At 37.2% G+C, this 23,669-nt stretch overlaps 1 protein-coding gene and 1 long non-coding RNA gene across 5 annotated transcripts in view; one reads left to right on the forward strand and one right to left on the reverse strand.

The window, feature by feature from the left end:
- Positions 1–6,131, forward strand: part of LOC123859393 (uncharacterized) — a 70,501-nt gene extending 64,370 nt beyond the window's left edge. Inside the window, exon 6 of one of the 2 annotated variants that reach the window (XR_006794452.2) lies at positions 4,996–6,131. This is a non-coding gene — a long non-coding RNA (uncharacterized LOC123859393). The remainder of the gene's footprint in view (positions 1–4,995) is intronic. The other variant, XR_008507764.2, reaches the window with a different exon arrangement.
- Positions 1–23,669, reverse strand: part of RPAP2 (RNA polymerase II associated protein 2) — an 89,446-nt gene that overhangs the window by 32,928 nt on the left and 32,849 nt on the right. For all 3 annotated transcript variants that reach the window (XM_045897192.3, XM_045897191.3, XM_045897190.3), the window contains one exon: positions 9,397–9,465. In XM_045897192.3, the coding sequence (XP_045753148.1) occupies positions 9,397–9,465 (69 nt within the window). The remainder of the gene's footprint in view (positions 1–9,396; positions 9,466–23,669) is intronic.

Raw genomic sequence — 23,669 nt, forward strand, 5'->3', positions numbered from 1 at the left:
CTTTTCTGGCATATATGGGTTCTACTTACGTTGATTTTCATGGCATGGATTAGAGACACACAAAAAAAGACTAAACCAACTCTTTAGAAGAAAAATCAGAGCTACAAGTCAGGTACTTATCCATCCTTTAGCTAACAACAAGATGATACTATCTCAGAGAAGAAACTCAGGTTGCCTTACCATATCTAGTTTGTTTGTTTATTTATTTATTTCTCAGGAAGAGGGAACACAAGCAGGGGGAGCGGCAGGCACTGGGAGAAGCAGGCTCCCCGCTGAGCAGGGAGCCCAATGTGGGGCTCGATCCCAGGACCTTGGGATCATGACCTGAGCCTAAGGCAGACGCGTTACCGAGTGAGCCACCCAGGCGTCCCACCATATCTAGTTTAAAGATTTATAAATGAACACTTGAGACCTTTTCCTCAATGAATAAAAAAAAAAAAAAGTAGGAAGTAAAAAGGGAAAATGTTATTCTAGAACCACTTCAGAAATTTACTTAAATATGATCTGAACAAAGAATCTAAAATTCACATGAGCAGCTTTCTAGACATCCCTATTCACTGACAAGACTTATTCCTAGAATAAAATGTAAAAAATAATGTAGAAGAGGGAAAAGAGGTCCACAGATTGTAGTGAGGATTCTGTAAGCAAAATAGTTTTAACATATTTTTACAGGGTGCCTGGGTGGCTTAGTCAGTTAAGCGTCTACCTTCAGCTCAGGTCATGATCCCGGGGTCCTGGGATTGAACCCACATAGGGTTCTCTGCTCACTGGAGAGTCTGCTTCTCCCTCTCCCTCTGCTGCTCCCCCTGCTTGCCCTTGTGCTCTCTCTCATCAAGTAAGTAAATAAATAAATAAAATCTAAAAAAAAAAATTACCCTCCCCACAATGCCCCCCATATTTTTACATTAAAAACAATCAACATACACATTTTATTTTGCTCTCCACCACTCTAGAAGTATAATGCTGAAGTACTAAATCACTCCATTGCTTCCTTTTGCAGGTTCCTCAGCTTTGATGTGGAGTGCAATATAATGTCAGCTAATATAATGTCAGTCTGTAGTAGAAAGAGAGCAAAGGAATCTTGAGGGGTGTTTCTCCCCTTGATTTCAATGAGTACTCCGTAATCTTTCCACAGAAAGAGTGACTAGACTAGCCGTATCATTCAGTGCATTTCTTTGCCAAGTTTAAGAACTAAGATCATTAAGTAATAATACTTGGGCAGAGTCACCATGGTTCTTTATCAGCAAAACTAAATTGTTTTCTATGCTAAATATACTCATCCTCATTGTCTCTTTCATTAGCCTTTTACATACTGCATTTGAATAACTTCTTACTTAGAACATCTCATAGTTGAATTCACACTACTAAGTTGACTTAACCTGGATACAGTCTAACCCCTCATTTTGCCAACAAGAAAAATAATGCAAAATGAGGTTAAGACACCTGTTCAAGGCTACACTGCCAGTGCAAAGGGAAAAAAAAAAACAGGATATAATCCAGAATGAGACCGAATTTAGGATTTTAAGAGGCCCCTGCACAGCTAGAGGTAAGGGAATTACATTTAATAAAAGTATTGTAATGATTAATAAAAATTATTTACATCCATTTAAATTGCATTTACTTTTATCCTGGACACAAAGCTAAAGTCCCCAAATCAAGAGGCATATGAGGCTATTACTATTAAGGACGTCTAAGAAAAATAAAGTAGAAAAGAAGAAGGTACCATGAAGAAGTATGTCATTGTGGGCTTTCTACTTCATAACTATTATCTAGGAAAGGGAGATAAAAACTTTGATTACAAAAGACTATGCTAGCCAAATAAAATAAAATGTTTTTCTTATAACAGATGGTTTATGCCCTGATAATGTTTGTATTTAGTGCTTTAGGATTACCTATTAATAAGGAAGCCGGGATGCTTTCCATTGATATTTCTAATTCAAAGCAAACAAGTTCTTTGTAACTCACTTTGTAGTGATATATTACACATAGGTTTGTTTAAAGGGCTGGGCTGTAGTGACTTTAAACTTTATATCTAAATCCTGCTTGTGACAGATCTATAAGAGCAGCTTTGTAGAGGAGAGTTGGAAAAGCCTTTCTTCATAATTGTTGCTATGTAACAATTCTCTCACAATAGCGGCTCCAACTTTTTTTTTCAATGCTCTACAATGAAATGGAACCAACCAGTGGTGTCCATATGCACCATTATCTCATTCTTACCGTGCAGAACCCTGAGGCTGGGGATAACAATGCCCTTGAGCCTCTAGCTTCCTAGCCTCCCCAGGCCTGTCTCATTGAGCTCAGTCAGGATGTGAAAATGTCATTGGTAGATACAGAGACTGACTCCTCAAGTCAAGGCTGTGACTGTCAAGAGCCCAGTGCTACTTGCTACCTGCATGTCACCCATGCTGCCACTGTTGCTGGAGATGAGGAAGCTAGAGGGAACACCTTTGTGTTGAGGATCCTTGGTGACTTTAATATGTATTGTGGCCTTAAGTTGGGGACACTCAACTACTTGTCGTTAAAAACACTAACATTATAAAATTGTCAAAAATATGAGGAATTCTGAGGGGGGAAAAATCACTGGCTTCGGTTAAAAATTTAAACAAGTATTTTTTTCTTTAGAAAATATCTGGATTCCCAGAGTAAAGTTACTTCAATTTAAAAATATATTTTTCTTTTTTTTTTTTTTAAAGATTTTATTTATTTGACAGAGAGAGACACAGCGAGATAGGGAACACAAGCAGGGGGAGTGGGAGAGGGAGAAGCAGGCTTCCCGCCGAGCAGGGAGCCAGACATGGGGCTCGACCCCAAGACCCCAGGATCATGACCTGAGCCGAAGGCAGCCGCTTAACTGACTGAGCCACCCAGGCGCCGCTAAAAATATATTTTTCTTATTTAAACTCTCAGCAATAAGTATGGGGGGTTTAGAAATAATCGAATTATTATTTAATCCTCAGTAAACAAATACTTAAACTTCACTGTGACATGGTACTGTGATAGTAAACGTTGTAGGATAAACAAATCCAAGATTTACACAAGGGAAAAAACAAACAAAAAGAGGAATTTTATGGATACTGAGAAATAAAAAAACCAAACACCTGTTATGATTCAGATATTCAATTTATATGGTCCTATAATTCAACACTATGGTCTTTCTGAAAGGGCGGGGGGGTCATAAGTAGTCATTTTGCATATTGAGAAATTCCTAGAACATAACAAATTGATATTACAAGTCCATGAAGGTCTAAAATCACTCACAATAGGCATATTTAAGTTTTGGAAAAACTGCAAATATAAGCCTCTGAATGACTACTGGGTATGAGGTAAGAAGAGAAGACCTTTACAGTTTAATCTATGGAGCCCTCAGTGGAAATTTACAACAGTGAAACCACCTTGGAAAACAGGCTAACAGTTCCTCAAAAGATTAAACAAAGAAGCTACCATCTGATGGTAACTCTACTTTCAGGTATATATGTAAGAGAACTGAAACATGTTCATACCAAAACTTGTACACAAATGTTCACAATAGCCAAAAACAAGAAACAACCTAAATGTCCATCAGTTGATTAATGGATAAATAAAATGTGGTATATCCATAAAATGGAATATTACTCAGACATAAAAAGGAATGAAGTACTGTTATGTGCTACAACATTAATGAACTTTGAAAACATGTTAAGTGAAAGATGCCTGACACAAAAGGCCACATATTATATCATCCCATCTGTATGAAATGTTCAAAATAGGTAAATCCATAGAGACAGAAAGTAGATTAGTGGTTGCCGGGGGTTGAAAGAAGAGGAAATTGGGACTAAGCTAACAGATATGAAGTTTCTTTTTGGGGTGATGGCAATGTTCTGGAATTAGACAGTTATGACCATTATATAATATAGTGAATATACTAAAAACCAGTGAATGATCCACTTTAAAATGGTGAATTTTATGTTATATGAATCTATATCTCAATAAAAATTCAATTAAATATAAAAAATTCCACAATTATAAGGAAAAACAAAAAAGTTATTTCAATGATCTTCCATTATGGTCTCAACTACTCAGAACCAAATTGGGAATGTTAGAAGGAAGGCCTTAGAATACTTCCGAAAACCAATAAATTTCTAAGGAACCATCTCTTCATTTTTCATGGCATGCTCACAAACTTCTCTAAGGAAATTAGTGATGGGTGGGCTAAAAAAACAACCTGCCGAGGCAAAAAGCCTTAGTTACATCTTTCTAGTCATGCCTGGTACCCTAGGGAAGTGACTCTCTTGAGTGTCTATCTGTATGATGGTTACCTAAAGTGGCTGCCCATATCCAGTGACGGCTTTTGTTTAGTGATCATGGTCAAGTTGAGCTTGTTTAAATACCATTTCTCAGGACTTAACATGCTCTTCCCTAAACAATGTGAATACTGAAAGCTTTTAGGGGGAATAAACTATTGCATGGTCTCTGCCTAGGAAGTGGGCCACAGTTCACTGGAAACAGACAGTTCAGATAAATAAAATGAAAGCAGACATTTTTGGAGATGATCTTGAAAGCTTTCCATTATAGAGAACATCAAGGGCATAAAACTAGGAATAGCATGTATCCATGTTAAACTACCACAAGTCACTCTCTACCTTCTCTAAGTAATACAAAGTATTCATCTCCTTCATTAAATAATCAAATCATTCCCATAGAACAACACTTACCCCTCTCTCTGGCTACCTACTAAAAGACACTCAATTCCTATGCTACAATTAACCAGGGATTGTCATAATACAAAGTAGTGGCTGTTTACAAAGGTTAGCTTGGGTGGAAAAGTTACATTTTAAAAATGAAAAGTCAGTGAGGAAATGGATTCCCATTTCTGGCATGCAGGCTGTGCATAAAGTAAATTAGGCCAGTTAATCTAATTCTCCATAGCCCTCCATATGGTTTCTCTTTGGCTGCTAGTCTGGACCTTTCTCTAGATTTCTCAGCTTTCAGTCAACATAGTTCCCTCTTGTGTTACAGGCTGACGTATAATGAGAGCTCAAAGAAGACTGGGAAGACTAAGAACAAAGGGAAGAGGAAAAGGAGAAAAGGGATCAAGCTGACGGGGGTGTCCTGTGGCTATAAGATCTTCTCAGAATACCAGTCAAAATATTCTCAAAGAAACTATACCGAGTACCGAGACTGTGATGAAAATTGATTCTACAGTTTCTGTTTTTCCTGTACTAGGAGTAGGATGAGAATTATGAGGAATATAAAAACAAATATGATACATTATAAGGAGGCATCACAAAATGTACTTTAATTATTATGCTTGCTAATTTGGTATATAAACACATCAAAATTATATAAATACATTAACTAGCCTTACACAATAGAGTATACAGGCACTAAAATATTTATAGCAGACTGTCTCTATATTTATATACATATATATATAAAAAATAATGCATCAAGACTATGGAAAGAGCCTAGTATTAGAGCATTACTTTGTGGGAAAATCAGATTCAACTCTGTATTATTTCAACATATAGTATGTAAGAGTAAAGTCTGATAAAGTTCAACTAAGCTAAAAAATTACTATAAGCAAGTGTTTAAACAGTAACACCAATTACCAGGTTACTTTACTGCATTTCTAATGAGTTATTAAAAAACAAAAAAGGGGCACCTGGGTGGCTCAGTTGGTTAAACAGTCTGTCTTCAGCTCAGGTCATAATCTTGGGGTCCTGGGACTGAGCCCTGTGTCGGGTTCCCTGATCAGTGGGGAGTCTGCTTCTCCCTCTCCCTCTACCCCTCCCTCTGCTTGTTTTCTCTCTCAAATAAATAAATAAAATCTTTAAAACAAAACAAAACAACACTGGGTCAATTATCAGTATTATAGATGTTCTATGTAAGGAGTACTTCAGAATCTTTGCTAATTTTAACATTTATTAAATAAACATGAAGGGACTAAAGGGAAATTAATTCCTTCACTGATAAATAAATGTATACTGTTTAAGCTCTGATTTAAAAGGTCTTTTTCTGTGTGCTCTTGACAGCTATTTAAGGTGTGAGTACAAAGTATAAATATCCATAAACGTTGCAGTCATATTGGCTCTTCAAGTCATATGGAGAAATCTAAATGAAATGGGAATAGATCATGATGTATTTTTACATATAAGTGTATTTCATGGGGTGTGCAAAGATGAAGTGTATAATTTGATTTGATCAATTCCTTCCTGAGATTATATGGGTATAAAATTCCCATCAGTATACAATGACAGATTACACATTGTGGTTTAAATTTTTCTAATGTTAATACATCTGTGAAACTGCAAGGGAAGTTACGAGGAAAAGATGATTTGCTACAGAAACACCTTATTTACTATTAAGAGTACAGATGTGAAAGTTCAAGAATCAGCCCTCTTTCATTCTTCTGGACTACTGTGTTTTCCTCAAAATACTGATTTTTTTCCCCTCCAACAAGTGTTAGACTGGAGCCAGTACAGCAAAAATGCTAATAAAATGTATATTTTCTAAGTAGTTCTCAAGACGAATTTTGATACAGCTTTCATACATTAAACAAGTGCTAATAACAAAACCTTGCAATGTTCATATACAAAGAATAGTACTATTGTTATATATAATACTGAACATATTATCTTATTATACTCATCTTCAGTGACTTATCACTGCTGTTCAGAATCTTTTTCCTAGCTATAAAGATTTATAAGAAGTTCACTTTTAACATGAATTCCAGAAACATCTGCAAGTAATGGCTAAAAAAATTCCACTGGAAATTTGAGAGTAGATGCAAAGGTTTTCCAAATCATAGAATAATTATTAAAAAAACCAGATAATCCCATTTAGCCTATGTTCAATCTTAGTGGCAATAAATTAAAAGGCTGAGTAGTGCAGTTATTGCTCCACAAATACATGTGAGTATGTTACTTCCTTTCTCCTTTTATGTGCATGTCTCTTTGGGTGTCTAAAGTCTCCACATTTTTCACCGTGTTTAAGATTCTTTAGCCAATGCTTGCCCTCAAGCCTGCTTTTTCTTCCCCCAATGACAAAATGCCTTTCCCAAAAAGTAATTGTGAACTCGAAGTGGGCAGAAAGAGGAGTGCAAATATAAAGTATAATTATACTTTAGAGAATTCAATGGGATTAGTATTTCACGAAGTATTTTAATTTTATCCCCATCTCATAAAGTAATATTTACTGTAAAAGGATAATAAAAGGACAAGGCTGAGAAAGAAGGGGCTTATAAGTTGAGCCAGAGATTCTTTGGGGGAAGAAATATGAAAAGCTAAAGGGGACTTTCTGAGAAAAGAGGAAATAAATAAAATGATACTGGGACAGGAGACAAAGTCTTAGAAGCTGATGACCAAAGAATAAGGGGATTCAGCTAGTGAATATATAGAAGGTACAAATACAGAATGGAAGGGATCAGGAATAACCTGCAAGGAGGGCTAATGGCAAAAGTTAGAATTATGAGAAAATAATGTTTCAAAGGCAAAAACCAAGAAAGTGTCAGCTGACTTGGTGTCTACAATGACCAATGATTTTAAAAGAAGCCAGAAGAGCCCTAACTGTTCAGTATTTTAGTTGTGCAGGTATCAAAAGGACCAAGGACCAGGAGAAAGATGGACAGATCTAGCTAGGGGTCAATATATAATGAAAGAAAAGGATTCAAGGTGAATGACAAAAGGAACTAGTCAGTGTTTACTGCTACCTCAAGACTGACCATGTAACGTGCAACATGCAATACAAATAAGATGTGTGCAGTTTGTTTCTTAACTTCAATTAAGTTACTATTTTTATGGGTCACTGACCCCTGAAATAAGAGGTTCCCTAAACTATATCCAAAGTTAGGGAAGTCAGATAGTGCCTAAAAGGATTAGCAAAGCTTACAATATTTTGTGCCACATGGGGGCCTTTATTAAAATCAAACACTAGAAGCTTATTTTTGTGTGGCATAATTATTTGAAATTTTAATGGCAGTCTTTATTATTTCATTTTCTATACTTTTTTTGTCCCTTGCTATACATTTTGGAGAAGATGTGCCCAGAGTTTGATACAAAAAAAAGTAGGACCTAACATGTGTCCTCAGTAAGCAGCTGCTCATTAAGATAATACTTCCAGTTACTGGCTTAGAAAGCAAGATTCTGAGATTACTGCTTGGCGCAGGCCTGTGACTTGTCAACCAAAAAAGTTACTTCCTCTTTAGTATAATGAATTGCAGAAGTACAGTTAAACAGTTATCTATGAGGGTTTATTGGCAGGCATAGGATATGGTGGGTGAGCAGAGATACTGATATATTTTTTTTTGCTAGTGACCAAAATATTTACAAATTTCATAAAATGGAAAGAACTTTCTAAAAAATTAGTAAGATCTGTTTCACAAATAACCAATTCAACTGGAACACTGAATAGTAGAAATGACAAAAGATTTGTTCTTATGGGTGATAAAAAATTTATATCAGGGCATTCAAGTAAAGTTATTTTCTGTGTTCTGGTTTAATGAATCATGTGAGTTGTATCTGGCTGGGTGACACAGATGCCGGCTCACTGAAGCCTATGCTAATGCCTCCCAGGACAGCCTTCCTTGGGACAGTGAAGCCAGAGTAACATGTCAGACTGAAGAAATATCAAAGAAAGAGAAAGCAGGGCTGGAGATGCTATGAGGTTGGCTCGGAACACTTTTTGACCTGTGAGTGTCCAGTAAGTATTCAGTGTCCTATGGGCTTCAATGACCTAACAAGCAGCAAGTAGCAACACTAATGCAGTAATGAATGGTCCTCAAAAGAAGACTTGCAATCCAAGCTGAAAAACACTACACTTACTAGATGGTTTTAACCCTACTGAAAGACAGCTTTGGAAACCACTAGCGATTTCTTAAAAGGTGAATGAGTATTAAATGTTTTATATATGCTTGTGTAGTAAGTATCTACTTTAGTTCCTTTATATCTGTTTGATTTTAAAGATGTATATTAGTTTGGAAATTAAAACAGTCCTAAAGCTATGAATGCTAAAATATGTTGAAAAAAAATGAAATAGCATTAAATATGTTGGTAAAACTACAGTTGTAAAATAATGAGACCCATTCAATGTTAATAAAAATGCACTGTTAAAAATGAAATTAAAGGACTATTCCATATATATTCCACATGGAGATGTTTTCCTCTTTCAAAAGATAACAAATAATATTTGTGAAGAAAAAGGCCCTCAGAAGAAAAGACAGCAAAAAAGACAGAGAATAATTAAAGCTTGACAAAACACCGGCATATCACTTTACATGAGAGTTATTTCTAGGAAAGGAAACTAAGGCACAAAATAAAGGTACATTTTCCAAAGATGCTTATAAAATCAATGAATAACTTGGTTTTTCCCCAGTCAAAATTCTATTTAGTATTTAGAATTAAAATCTGAAGGAGTACTTACAATGACAGCAACACCACAGCAATTAAGGTCCACTCTGCAGGTTTGTGTATAATATTTCTATTTGTTAATCTGTAAGATGGGAAGATAAAGTTTACCAAAGGATTGTTACATTTAAATACATAAACCATCTATTTTTAGATAAAATCAGATTTATGACATCTTGTGTCAAAAAGCACTATTTTCTATTCTTTTTTTGTTTGATAGGAGTCAGCAGAATAATACTGTGGCTTGATCTTCAGTACCTGATAATGACCATCACAAAAGAACATGTTCCAGCCCCACTTCTATATATTTATAACAATATTACTGTTAGACAGGATGGGAATATAGGAACAATATGGGCAACTAAATTGCATGGTTTATCAAAATACACACACACAGTTCCCTGTAACCATATCTTCTGTATTTTCCCCCAATCAAATTTTTCATTAAAACTAACAAGCTAATAAGGAATTTCTGATTTTAATTCATCTTTTGCACCTTCCTACCTTGTGGTAGGTTGGCAGCAGGCACTGAAGGGATGTCATAATCCATAATTTACAGAAATAAAAGTTGACAAATTGTAAGACTAGGTCTTTAACAAAAAGAGTTTTATAATCCGAAGGGGCACCTGCACCCCAATGTTTATAGCAGCAATGTCCACAATAGCCAAACTATGGAAAGAGCCCAGATGTCCCCTGACAGATGAATGGATAAAGAAGATGTGGTATATATATATAAAATGGACTACTACTCAGCCATCAAAAAATGAAATTTTGCCATTTGCAATGACGTGGAGGGAACTAGAGCGCATTATGCTAAGCGAAATAAGTCAACCAGAGAAAGACAATTATATGATCTCACTCATATGTGGAATTTAAGAAACAACACAGAGGATCATAGAAGAAGGGAGGAAAAAATAAAACGACAAAATCAGAGAGACAAATCATAAGAGACTCTTAATCACAGGAAACAAACTGAGGATTGCTGGAGGGGAGGGGGTGGGAGGGATGGGGTAACTGGGTGATGGACATTGAGAAGGGCATGTGATATAATGAGCACTGGGTATTATATAAGACTGAGGAATCACTGACCTCTGCTTCTAAACCAATAATACATTATATGTTAATTAACTGAATTTAAATAAAAAAAAAGCTTTAAAATATCAGAAATTAATTCTATCACTTAGCAGTTGATGACAACAAAATACATTGTAGTCAACTTAGTTTCTCAGAAACCATTTGGAAAAACTGCTCTAAATAAAAAAAATGATATAAATCAGTAAGAAAAAAAAGACAGCCAATGATATCTGATAAAGGACCACTACCCAAAACAGACAAAGAGCACTTAAAATTTAACAAGAGGAAAACAAATAGCCCAATGAAAAAATGGGCCAAACACCTTAACAGACATCTCATCAAAGATAAGCAAATGACAAATAGGCAGATGAAAAGATATTCCACATCGTATCTCATAACCGAACTGCAATTTAAAATGAAAATGAGATACTACTATACACCAATCACAATGGCCAAAATCCCGAACATTGACAAAATCAAATGCTGAATCAAAATCCATCCACAAGAGTCATACATTTGCTACAACTGATAAACCTACACTGACATCATCATCACATGGTCAAATGTTTGGCTCTGTAGCAAGGATGTGGAGCAACAGGAACTCTCATTCACTGCTGATGGGAATACAAAATGGTATAGCAACTTTGGAAGAGTTTGGTGCTTTCTTACAAAACTAAACATATTCCACCATCTGATCAGCAATCATGTTCCTTGGTATTTATCCAAAGGAGTCAACAACTTATGACTAAAAAACCTGCGCACAGATGTTTATAGCAGCTCTATTTACAACTTCCAAAACGTGGAAGCATCTAAAACGTCCTTCAGTAGGTGAATGAAAAAATAAGCTGTGGTAATTCCAGATAATGGATCATTATTCAGCCCCAAAGCTTTGTGCTATCAAACTGCCAAAAGATGTGGAAGTTCTTATTTATTTATTAAATTTTATTTATTTATTTGTCAGAGAGAGAGGGAGAGAGAGACAGAGAATAAGCATAAGCAGGGGGAGTGGCAGAGGCAGAGGGAGAAGTAGGCTCCCTGCATAGCAAGGAGCCTGATGCGGGACTCAATCCCAGGATCCTGGGATCATGACCTGAGCCGACGGTGGCCACTTAACTGACTGAGCCACCCAGGCGTCGCTATTTATTTTTTTTTAAAGATTTTTATTTATTTGTCAGAGAGAGAGTGTGCACAAGCAGGAGGAACGGCAGGCAGAGGGAAAAGCAGGCTCCCTGCTCAGCAAGGAGCCTGATGCAGGACTTGATCCCAGGACCCTGGGATCATGACCTGAGCTGAAGGCAGATGTTTAACCAATTGAGCCACCCAGGCGTCCCAATGGAGGTACTTTATATGCATATTACTTAAGTGAAAGAAGACAGTCTGAAAAGGGTACATACTGTATAATTCCACCTATATGACATTTGGGAAAAGGTAAAACCATGGAGATAGTAAAAAGATCAGCAGTTGCCAGGGGTTGTGGAATGGGGGTGGTGGCGGGGGAGTAGACAAATAGGTGGAGCACAGAGGTGCTTTAGGACAGTGAAAATACTGTATGATACTATAATGATAGGTACATGTCATACTCATCCAAGCCCACAGATTATATAATACCAAGAGTGAACTCTAATGTAAACTGTGGACTCTGGGTGACAATGATGTTGTCAATGTAGGTTCATCAACTGCAGCAAATGTGTAAGTCCGGTTGGGAGGCTGCTAATGGGGGAGGCTATGCATATGTGGGGGCAAGGAGTATTATAGGGAATCTCTGTACCTTTTTCTCAATTTTGCTATGAATTTAAAACTGCTCTTAAAATATAGTCTTGGGGTGCCTGGGTGGCTCAGTCGTTAAGCGGCTGCCTTCGGCTCAGGTCATGATCCCAGGGTCCTGGGATCGAGCCCTGCACCGGGCTCCTTGCTCAGCAGAGAGCCTGCTTCTCCCTCTCCCTCTGCCTGCCTGCTGCTCCCCCTGCTTGTGCTCTCTCTCTGTGTCAAATAAATAAAAATAAATTTTAAAAAAATCTTAAAAAAAATATATAGTCTTAAAAAAAACCCAGCCAATAAACAAATAGACAAAGGATATAAGCAGGCAATTTACAGAGAAAGAAAGTTGAATTGTCAGTAAACATTTGAACAAGAGTTTAATTTCACTAGTAATCTAGAAAACTAATATAAAAGCAATAATTCACTCCACCACACTGGCAAAAATAAAATACTGATAATACTAAAGGCTGGTGGGAATATGAAGAAACAGTATTTTTAACACACTTGTTGATGTGAGCAATCAAACAATTTGGCAGTATCTAATAAAGCTGAAATGCATATGAATAGCTCAATTATTTCACTTCTAGATATAAGCCCTAAACAAACTCTCACTTATGTTTAAGGAAATATGTATAAGGATAGTTAATGTGCTTGTAATAGGAAAAAAATCATAAGTTGTGGCATTTTTACAGAATACTAAACAGGTCAAAATGATGAACGAACTAGACTTACATATTTTGCTCATCATAATTTGAATGAAAGACAGCAAGTATGGTATCACATTATTTATATAACTCAAGAACAGACAATACTCAGTATTATTTATGGATACACATGAGGAGAAGTATAAAAACAAAGACTAGAAAGATACATATCAAATTCACAGTATCAGCTGCTTCTGGGCGAGGAAAGGAGAATGGACTGGGAAAGAGAACAAAGGGGAATTCATGTCAGGGCCTTTGCTTTGGCTATTCCATTGCCTGTAACTATCTTCCCCTGGTAAGTTTTCTTGTCACCTTCACAATAAGGCCTATCTGGACCACCATATTAAAAAGTGAAACTTCTAGGGGCGCCTGGGTGGCTTAATCGGTTAAGCGTCCAATTCTTGATTTTGGCTCAGGTCATGACCTTAGGGTGGTGAGATCGAGCCCTGTATGGGGCTCTATGCTCAGTGGGAAGTCTGCTGGAGATTCTCTCTTTCCCTCTGTTCACACATGCACCACTTCTCTCTCTCAAGTAAATCTTTAAAAAAAAAAAAAGTGAAACTTCTTTCCACTTCCCAGCCCCAGATTCCTGACTCCCTTATCCAGCTATATATTTTTCTTTCTTCTATTCCAGTTATCACTTTTTTTTTTTTAAGATTTATTTTATTTATTTCAGGAAGAGCGTGGGAGGGGAGGGAGAGAGGGAGAGAGAAACACAAGCAGACTCCAGGCTGAGTGCAGAGACCAATGCGCGGCTGGAGCCCAATGTGGGGCTCCATCCCACAACGCTGAGATCAGACCTGAGCTGAGACCAAGAGTTGACACTCAACTGACTGTGCCACCCAGGCACCCATCTACTATCACCTTCTAACATATAGTTATTGTTTATTATCTGTTTGTTTGTTTTTTTGGCTTGTGGCAGGAATCTATACGTTCTTCACCTATTTATTTCAGATCAATTTCTTGGGTGTTCAGAATGATCTGATCTTTATCTAACTGTGTTCAAGGGATGAGGCAAGCATAGGGTCCTCTAGTACTCTGCCATCTTAAGTCCTTTCTCTTCACCTATTTATTCCAAACACCCAGACAAGGTAGGCATTCAATTTTTTTCTAAATGAGTGACTTAAACTTTAATATTTTAATTTAAAAAATACATCTGGATCAAATATTGCAAAATATCTATTAATTCTGAGTAGAGAACATGTATATCTTTATTACATTAATCTGAATTTTTCCCATAGTTAAAAATGTTTTACAAAATTCTAAAAAGTCCAGATGATATAAAGTACACTACAGTGGTTAAAAATTGTGACAGACATATGGGTTCGATACTCAGATCTGTCACTTGGCCGTACTTGGGACACATTCAACAGCTGTAAAACTTTTTAAAAATTCAATAAAACAGGAACAACAGTACTGCCTACCTCGTAGAGTTCTTGTGAGGACAAAATGTACAAAAGACATCCATGTTGCCAAATTCAACGGACATTTCTCAGTCCTCATCTTAATCGATTAGCAATATTTGAGACAACTCAAGATTGTTGAAAGTGTCTCAAGGGGCACTTTCTTTACCTGCCTTCCACCTGCTTGATTTCCCTCCCTCTCACTGGCACTTTTTCTCAAACCTTCTGATTTGGGTTAACTCCATGGCCTCTACCCTTGGTTCTCTCATTTCCTCTCTATATGCTCATTCCCTTGGTGCTCATAGCTTTAAATATTAGATAACTCCAATCTCATAGCTTTAAATATTAGATAACTATGTGCTGATAGCTCTCATATTTATGATCTCTAGCCTGGACCCTTTCCTTGAATTCCAGACTTCTGTATCTAATGGTCTCCTCGACATTTCCACTTGAATATATAACAGGCATCTCAAAACTTAGTACAGCCAAAATTGAGTTCCTCATCTTCCCCCAAAACCAGATCCTCCTGCGGATAGGTCCATCTCAGTAAATGGCTATGCAATCCTTCCAGAATCCAGTTACTTAGGCCAAAAATCTTGTGGTTAACCTTGGCTCTCTTCATGTCCCATGTCCAAACAGTCATTAAATCCTGATGGAACTATCTTCAAAAGAGAATTTGATTACTTATTACCTCTACTGCTTTCACCTTGGTCCACTTCATTTCTTGCCTAGATTACCAAGACAGCATCCTAAATGGTCTTCCTGCCTCTGCCCATCTATTGTAATTCTCAAATCAACAGAGTGATGTTGTTAAAAATATATGTGAGATCATATCATTCCTCTGTTCAGAATCAACCAATTGCTCTTCATCTCACATCACACTTGGAGTAAAAGTGAAAGAATGACCATAGCTATAAGGCCTATATAATCTATACCACACCCACTCCCTGCCCTGTACTTCTCTGACCATATCTTTTTTTTTTTTTCAAGAATCTATTTTGATTTTTTATTGAGATATATTTGACAATTAAAATTGTATATATTTAAGGTATATAATTTGATTATTTGATGTCCATATACATTGTAAAATTATCACCACAATCAAGATAATTAACACATCCAGGGGCACCTGGGTGGCTCAGTCAGTTAAGCGTCTGACTCTTGATTTCAGCTCAGGTCATGATCTCAAGGTTGTTAGATCAGCCCCACATTGGGCTCCCCACTCAGTGGGGAGTCTGCTTAAGATTCTTTCTCTTCCTTTCCCTCTACCTCTCCCCACTCCTTATTATTTTTTTGTTTTTTTAATTTGGCCAGCTTCTCAGAATCTCAGTACTTTCTCTTCTTCTATGAAAAATTATTTTCTCTGGGGCGCCTGGGTGGCTCAGTTGGTTAAGCGACTGCCTTCGGCTCAGGCCATGATCCTGGAGTCCCAGGATCGAGTCCCGCATCAGGCTCCCTGCTCTGCAGGGAGTCTGCTTCTCCCTCTGACTCTCCCCCCTCTCCTGCTCTCTCTCTCTTATTCTCTCTCTCAAATAAATAAATAAATAAATAATCTTTAAGAAAAATTATTTTCTCAAAGTTGACTCAAAAAGGTCATGGGAGGAAGGTGGTTAGTTTTTTTTTTTTTTTTAATTTTTTTATTCTTATGTTAATCCCCTTACATTACAACATTAGTTTTAGATGAAGTGTTCCATGATTCATTGTTTGTGCACAACACCCAGTGCTCCATGCAGAATGTGCCCTCCTAAATACCTACCACCAGGCTAACCCATCCTCCCACCCCCCTCCCCTCTAGAACCCTGTTTGTTTTTCAGAGTCCATCGTCTCTCATGGTTCATCTACCCCTCCGATTTCCCCCGCTTCATTCTTCCCCTCCCGCTACCTTCTTCTTCTTCTTCTTCTTCTTCTTTTTTTTTCTTAACATATATTGCATTATTTGTTTCAGAGGTACAGATCTGAGATTCAACAGTCTTGCACAATTCACAGCGCTTACCAGAGCACATACACTCCCCAGTGTCTATCACCCAGTCCCCCCATCCCTCCCACCCCACCCCCCACTCCAACAACACTCAGTTTGTTTCCTGCGATTAAGAATTCCTCATATCAGTGAGATCATATGATACATGTCTTTCTCTGATTGACTTATTTCACTCAACATAATACCCTCCAGTTCCATCCACGTCGTTGCAAATGGCAAGATCTCATTCCTTTTGATGGCTGCATAATATTCCATTGTATATATATACCACATCTTCTTTATCCATTCATCTGTCGATGGACATCTTGGCTCTTTCCACAGTTTGGCTATTGTGGACATTGCTGCTATAAACATCGGGGTGCACGTACCCCTTCGGATCCCTACTTTTGTATCTTTGGGGTAAATACCCAGTAGTGCAATTGCTGGATCATATGGTACCTCTATTTTCAACTTTTTGAGGAACCTCCATACAGTTTTCCAGAGTGGCTGCACCAGTTTGCATTCCCACCAACAGTGTAGGAGGGTTCCCCTTTCTCCGCATCCCCGCCAACATCTGTCGTTTCCTGACTTGTTAATTTTAGCCATTCTGACTGGTGTGAGGTGATATCTCATTGAGGTTTTGATTTGGATTTCCCTGATGCCGAGCGATATTGAGCACTTTTTCATGTGTCTGTTGGCCATTTGGATGTCTTCTTTGGAAAAATGTCTGTTCATGTCTTCTGCCCATTTCTTAATTGGATTCTTTGTTCTTTGGGTGTTGAGTTTGATGAGTTCTTTATAGATTTTGGATACTAGCCCCTTATCTGATATGTCATTTGCAAATATCTTCTCCCATTCTGTCGGTTGTCTTTTGGTTTTGTTAACTGTTTCCTTTGCTTTGCAAAAGCTTTTTATCTTGATGAAGTCCCAATAGTTCATTTTTGCCCTTGCTTCCCTTGCCTTTGGCGATGTTTCTAGGAAGAAGTTGCTTCGGCTGAGGTCAAAGAGGTTGTTGCCTGTGTTCTCCTTTAGGATTTTGATGGACTCCTGTCTCACATTGAGGTCTTTCAACCATTTGGAGTCTATTTTTGTGTGTGGTGTAAGGAAGTGGTCCAGTTTCATTCTTCTGCATGTGTCTATCCAATTTTCCCAACACCATTTGTTGAAGAGACTGTCTTTGTTCCATTGGACATTCTTTCCTGCTTTGTCGAAGATTAGTTGACCATAGAGTTGAGGGTCCATTTCTGGGCTCTCTATTCTGTTCCATTGATCTATGTGTCTGTTTTTGTGCCAGTACCATGCTGTCTTGATGATGACAGCTTTGTAATAGAGCTTGAAGTCTGGAATTGTGATGCCACCGGCTTTGCTTTTCTTTTTCAATATTCCTCTGGCTATGCGGGGTCTTTTCTGGTTCCATACAAATTTGAGGATTATTTGTTCCATTTCTTTGAAAAAAGTGGATGGTATTTTGATGGGGATTGCATTGAATGTGTAGATTGCTCTAGGTAGCATGGACATCTTCACAATATTTGTTCTTCCAATCCATGAGCATGGAACGTTTTTCCATTTCTTTGTGTCTTCCTCAATTTCTTTCATGAGTATTTTATAGTTTTCTGAGTACAGATCCTTTGTCTCTTTGGTTAGATTTATTCCTAGGTATCTTATGGTTTTGGGTGCAATTGTAAATGGGATCGACTCCTTAATTTCTCTTTCTTCTGTCTTGTTGTTGGTGTATAGGAATGCCACTGACTTCTGTGCATTGATTTTATATCCTGCCACTTTCCTGAATTCCTGTATGAGTTCTAGCAGTTTTGGGGTGGAGTCTTTTGGGTTTTCCACATAAAGTATCATATCATCTGCAAAGAGTGAGAGTTTGACTTCTTCTTTGCCGATTTGGATGCCTTTGATTTCTTTTTGTTGTCTGATTGCTGTGGCTAGGACTTCCAATACTATGTTGAATAGCAGTGGTGATAGTGGACATCCCTGCCGCGTTCCTGACCTTAGGGGGAAAGCTCTCAGTTTTTCCCCATTGAGAATAATATTTGCTGTAGGTTTTTCATAGATGGCTTTTATGATATTGAGGTATGTACCCTCTATCCCTATACTCTGAAGAGTTTTGATCAAGAAAGGATGCTGTACTTTGTCAAAAGCTTTTTCTGCATCTATTGAGAGGATCATATGATTCTTGTTCTTTCCTTTGTTAATGTACTGTATCACATTGATTGATTTGCGGATGTTGAACCAACCTTGCAGCCCAGGGATAAATCCCACTTGGTCATGGTGAATAATCCTTTTAATGTACTGTTGGATCCTATTGGCTAGTATTTTGGTGAGAATTTTTGCATCCATGTTCATCAGGGATATTGGTCTGTAATTCTCCTTTTTGATGGGGTCTTTGTCTGGTTTGGGGATCAAGGTAATGCTGGCCTCATAAAATGAGTTTGGAAGTTTTCCTTCCGTTTCGATTTTTTGGAACAGTTTCAGAAGAATAGGTATTAATTCTTCTTGAAATGTTTGGTAGAATTCCCCTGGGAAGCCATCTGGCCCTGGGCTTTTGTTTTTTGGGAGATTTTTGATGACTGCTTCAATTTCCTTAGTGGTTATAGGTCTGTTCAGGTTTTCTATTTCATCCTGGTTCAGTTTTGGTAGTTGATACATCTCTAGGAATGCATCCATCTCTTCCAGGTTATCTAATTTGCTGGCATAGAGTTGCTCATAATATGTTCTTATAATTGTTTGTATTTCTTTGGTGTTGGTTGTGATCTCTCCTCTTTCATTCATGATTTTGTTGATTTGGGTCATTTCTCTTCTCTTTTTGATAAGTCTGGCCAGGGGTTTATCAATCTTGTTAATTCTTTCAAAGAACCAGCTCCTAGTTTCGTTGATCTGTTCTACTGTTCTTTTAGTTTCTATTTCATTGATTTCTGCTCTGATCTTTATGATTTCTCTTCTCCTGCTGGGTTTAGGCTTTATTTGCTGTTCTTTCTCCAGCTCCTTTAGGTGTAGGGTTAGGTTGTGTACTTGAGACCTTTCTTGTTTCTTGAGAAAGGCTTGTATTGCTATATACTTTCCTCTTAGGACTGCCTTTGCTGCATCCCAAAGATTTTGAACAGTTGTGTTGACCATATCTTTTTGTACCTTTTCCTCTGCTCATTTCTCCAGCCTCACTAGCATCCTTAATATTTTATGAATATACCAGGCCTGCAGTACCTAATATATTTTCACAGACAACAAGATGGCTTGCTCCCTCACCAACTTTTAGATCTTTCTATAAATGGTATCTTCTCCATGAGGTCTTCCCTGACCAGTCTGTCACAGATAAAAAATCACAACTACCTTCCCCTCCTCAGTACCAACCCCTTTCCCTGCTTCTGGGGAAAAAGGGAAGAGAATGAAATGAGAAAGGGAAAAGGGCATATCACCAGATAATGATAATACATATACTGTTCTTAAATATTTACATATCCTTTCTATTAGAATAGTTCCATGAGAGAAGGGATTTTTGTCTGTTTTGTTCACTGCTTTGTCTGGAGCAACTCAAACAGAATCTAGCCCATGACCAAAAAAGGTCAAAACATAAGCATGTAAAACATGGCAAAAACAATTAAAAATAAATTCCTTTTCTTTTTCTTTTTTTAAAGAAATTCCTTCTCTACTATACTCAAATCTCCCAAAGTTGACCCAAATTTAAGATTTCATGAATTCATTTACTCATCCAGCAAAAACGTATTCAGTGCCTGCTCTATACCACTGCTGCAGGCACTGGGGAAAACACAACAAGATCTTTTTGTGTCAAAATAGAATTTTAATTCAAATCAGATTTAGAAAAATATCTTGACCCAAGACTGATAACAGTGAATCTTTACCAAGCAACTTCTGATGGAACCACTATGGCAGGTAAATCAAAGTAACATTCTGGATAAATGACTGTGATGCAATTCAGTGGAAAGGACAGCTCTATTCACAGGGGAAAGATTCTTCAAAGAGCTGAAAAAGCTGCTTTATGTGTAAGTTCTAATAGGCTCTCAACTCTGGCTGCACATTAGAATCACCTGGGGGGCTTTTAAAGAATACTGATGTCTGGGCCCAACCCTAACTAAATGAAACTCAATCCCTAGGGGTAGAGCCAGGCATCTGTAGTTGTTAAAAGCTCCCCAGGTAATTCTGATGCACAACTGGTTTGAGAATCACTGTTTTACAAGTTCCTATTATTGATTATCATTTCAAAGGGAAGGATATGGTTATTTATGTCAACTCTTTGCCATTGCCAGGATCTACTGAAAAGATCTCTCAACACTAGTCCCTGTCATCAATATGGCATTTTTTTTTTAGAGACTTTGTGTAGAAAGCCCTAGCCCACAAATAGTCACATACCTGCTCAAGTTGTCCTACTAGAATCTGAAGACCCCATGAGTTATTTTACCAGAGGTAATTCTGTACTCTAAGTAACCGACATTTTCCTAAAAAGCAGCAGCAAAGCCAATTTAAGCAATTTTTATTAAAGCTATAGACTCTGACCTGCAGGTACTAAAGAGTAAAGATTTAAAAAATAATTAACATCAAGGTTTCTTATATTTGTGTGTGATTAATGATCTTGTAGTTGCATTGTTTCCATGTTATCTAATAAGGGTAACAACCTCAGTAATTAGAACAATCATGTCATTCAGATATACTGTTATTACCTGAACATTCACTTTAAAGTCTAAACATTCTAGATGAAGTAAAAGTGTCCTTATATGTTTTTGTCAGTCAGAAAAATAAAATGCTGCAGTAATCAATGATGCCTGTGAAAACCATTAATTTTATGTATAAAACAATTAGTAAAAATTTTTAATTATTTAGCAAAATAGATCAACAGTTAATACAAATGGTAAATACATTAAATAGATTACTTTCTTGAGAATGTTGTATCTTGGAAAAAATGTTTATATAAATTCAAATAATGTTAGGACAGAATAATAGAGATTAGATTTTATCATAATTCGATCTTTACAGAACTCTATTATATATTAGGATTCACAACATTAAAGAAAATAACTGTTGTTAAAAAGGAACAACAGGCCCCAAAATGGAGTCCCTTATGCTAAGACCCACCAAGACTTTACACCTAACCTAACTGTAGTTTCATCTGGAGTTTTAAACCCATCAGTCTGGAATTTCCTGATTACCACTAAAGAGGTAATCTGTATGATAAGACCCCCTGCCTTTCCCTTTAAGGGAAGGTGACCTTGCCTGAAACAATCCTTTCTTTTATTTTTTCTAATAACTTCCTTGTCCTGCCCCATTTCTGCCTACAAATGCCTTCTATTTTGTACAACCCCTCTGAGCATCCTTCCATTTGTTAGATGAAATGCTAATTCATTAACCACTAAGTAAAGTCAATTAGATCTTTAAAAACTGACTTGATTGAATTTTTTTTTTTTTTAAAGATTTTAAAGATTTTATTTATTTGACAGAGAGAGTGAGAGAGGGAACACAAGCAGGGGGAGTGGGAGAGGGAGAAGCAGGCTTCCTGCTGAGCAGGAGCCAGATGCGGGGCTCCATCCCAGGCCCCTGGGATCATGACCTGAGCCGAAGGCAGATGCCTAATGACTGAGCCACCTCAGTGCCCCTGAATTTTTGTTCTTTAAGAGCTACATTTAAATTTTACTTATTTAGTGCCATTTAAGTTATAAATCTTCAAGAAAATGGCCTATTGGGGAATTCTTAGAATCTTGTGATGATGAATTTAACACAATACCACTTCAAAATATCATGAGTTGAAAAAATATCTAAATTATGTAAATAGATATGCAATAATCTCAATACAATCTCTAATCAAAATAATAAAAATGTTAAGACAAAACTGTTTTTTTGTTTTTTTTTTAAAGATTTTATTTATTTTTTTGACAGAGACATAGCGAGAGCAGGAACACAAGCAGGGGGAGTGGGAGAGGGAGAAGCAGGCTTCCCGCCAAGCAGGGAGCCCGATGTGGGACTCGATCCCAGGACCCTGGGATCATGACCTGAGCCGAAGGCAGACGCTTAACGACTGAGCCACCCAGGCGCCCAAGACAAAACTGTTAAGAGTAAATTGAGGAACCCCTAACACATTCTGTTTAGTCAAACTTCACAACAAAAGACTCCACAAGAATGTCTTAAAACAACGCCTATAGTCTTGAATCTACAAAGGCCAAATATTTAAACATAAAGTGGTACAAATGATCCTTTTCAGAGGATGAAGTTTTTTGAGATTTGCCTAAACTATGAATCCTAGATCCCTCTAGTACATACCTTATTGAAAAACCGTTTCCTGAATCACTTTGTGGCATATAAAAAAGTTAGTGATGTTTTTAAATGTGTTAGTTGAAAGTGAATGGCTATTTGGTATTACTGATATATAGTACAGTGACTACAAGAGAAATCTAACAGCTAACAATGTCAAGAAATTATTTTTGTACTCTAATTTTAAACTTTTAAAACATTATTACTACAGTAGATAACAATAAACCATACTGATTATTTATTGGATGAAATGATTCTTCCAATTTAGAAGTTTGTTCAATGTTGGTGCTATCTAGTTTTAGCCACAGGCAAGTAATGATTTTAATTATTTGGTCACTTGCATTTGGCCAAAATGTGTGTTTGGTGCACCTCTACCGATACAGTATTTAGAGGCCTATCCTTATGCTTCTTGGTACAGAACACAGTCTTAGCCCAGATGAATATTTTCACCTTGACAATTTTAGAAAAATCCCAACTGCTCTGTTTCACAATTGATATTCTCTCTTCTTCCTTTCTTTATACTTCTTATCACTTCAAATCCATTCCACACAATTCAGTATTAAATTACCCACTGTTGTGTACTGTTCACTGTGTTCAAATTATTTTCTAACAGGAGAGTTCTTCCTTGAGGGTAGGCATAATGCTTCTTTTGCACTGCCCATCAGGTGTAGCAGCACAGTGCTGGTCGTCTGATCTGTATCTACTAATTCACTAAGATTCAATATGTTACTGGCTAATCACCTTTGTGTCTGAGACATCATTTTCCTTCTTAATTTTAGGCAATAAACAATCCAAAACTAACTATATCAACGTTTGAGCAAAGAAGATGCTGCATTTAATAAAAGATGATTGGGGCGCCTGGGTGGCTCAGTCAGTTAAGTGACTGCCTTCGGCTCAGGTCATGATCCTGGAGTCCCGGGATCGAGTCCCGCATCGGGCTCCCTGCTCGGCAGGGAGTCTGCTTCTCCCTCTGACCTTCCCCCCTCTCATGCTCTATCTCATTCTCTCTCTCAAATAAATAAATAAAATCTTAAAAAAAAAAAAAAAGATGATTAGTGGAGGAGACAAGAGAACACTATTCTTAGATCTAAGACACTGAAGGTAAGTCACTTTTTTCATGTCTTTGTTA

The sequence above is a fragment of the Mirounga angustirostris genome, unplaced genomic scaffold, assembly GCF_029215605.1.
Source record: "Mirounga angustirostris isolate CCGP_5_RB_7025 unplaced genomic scaffold, mMirAng1.0.hap1 SCAF_4, whole genome shotgun sequence".
NCBI lineage: Eukaryota > Metazoa > Chordata > Mammalia > Carnivora > Phocidae > Mirounga > Mirounga angustirostris.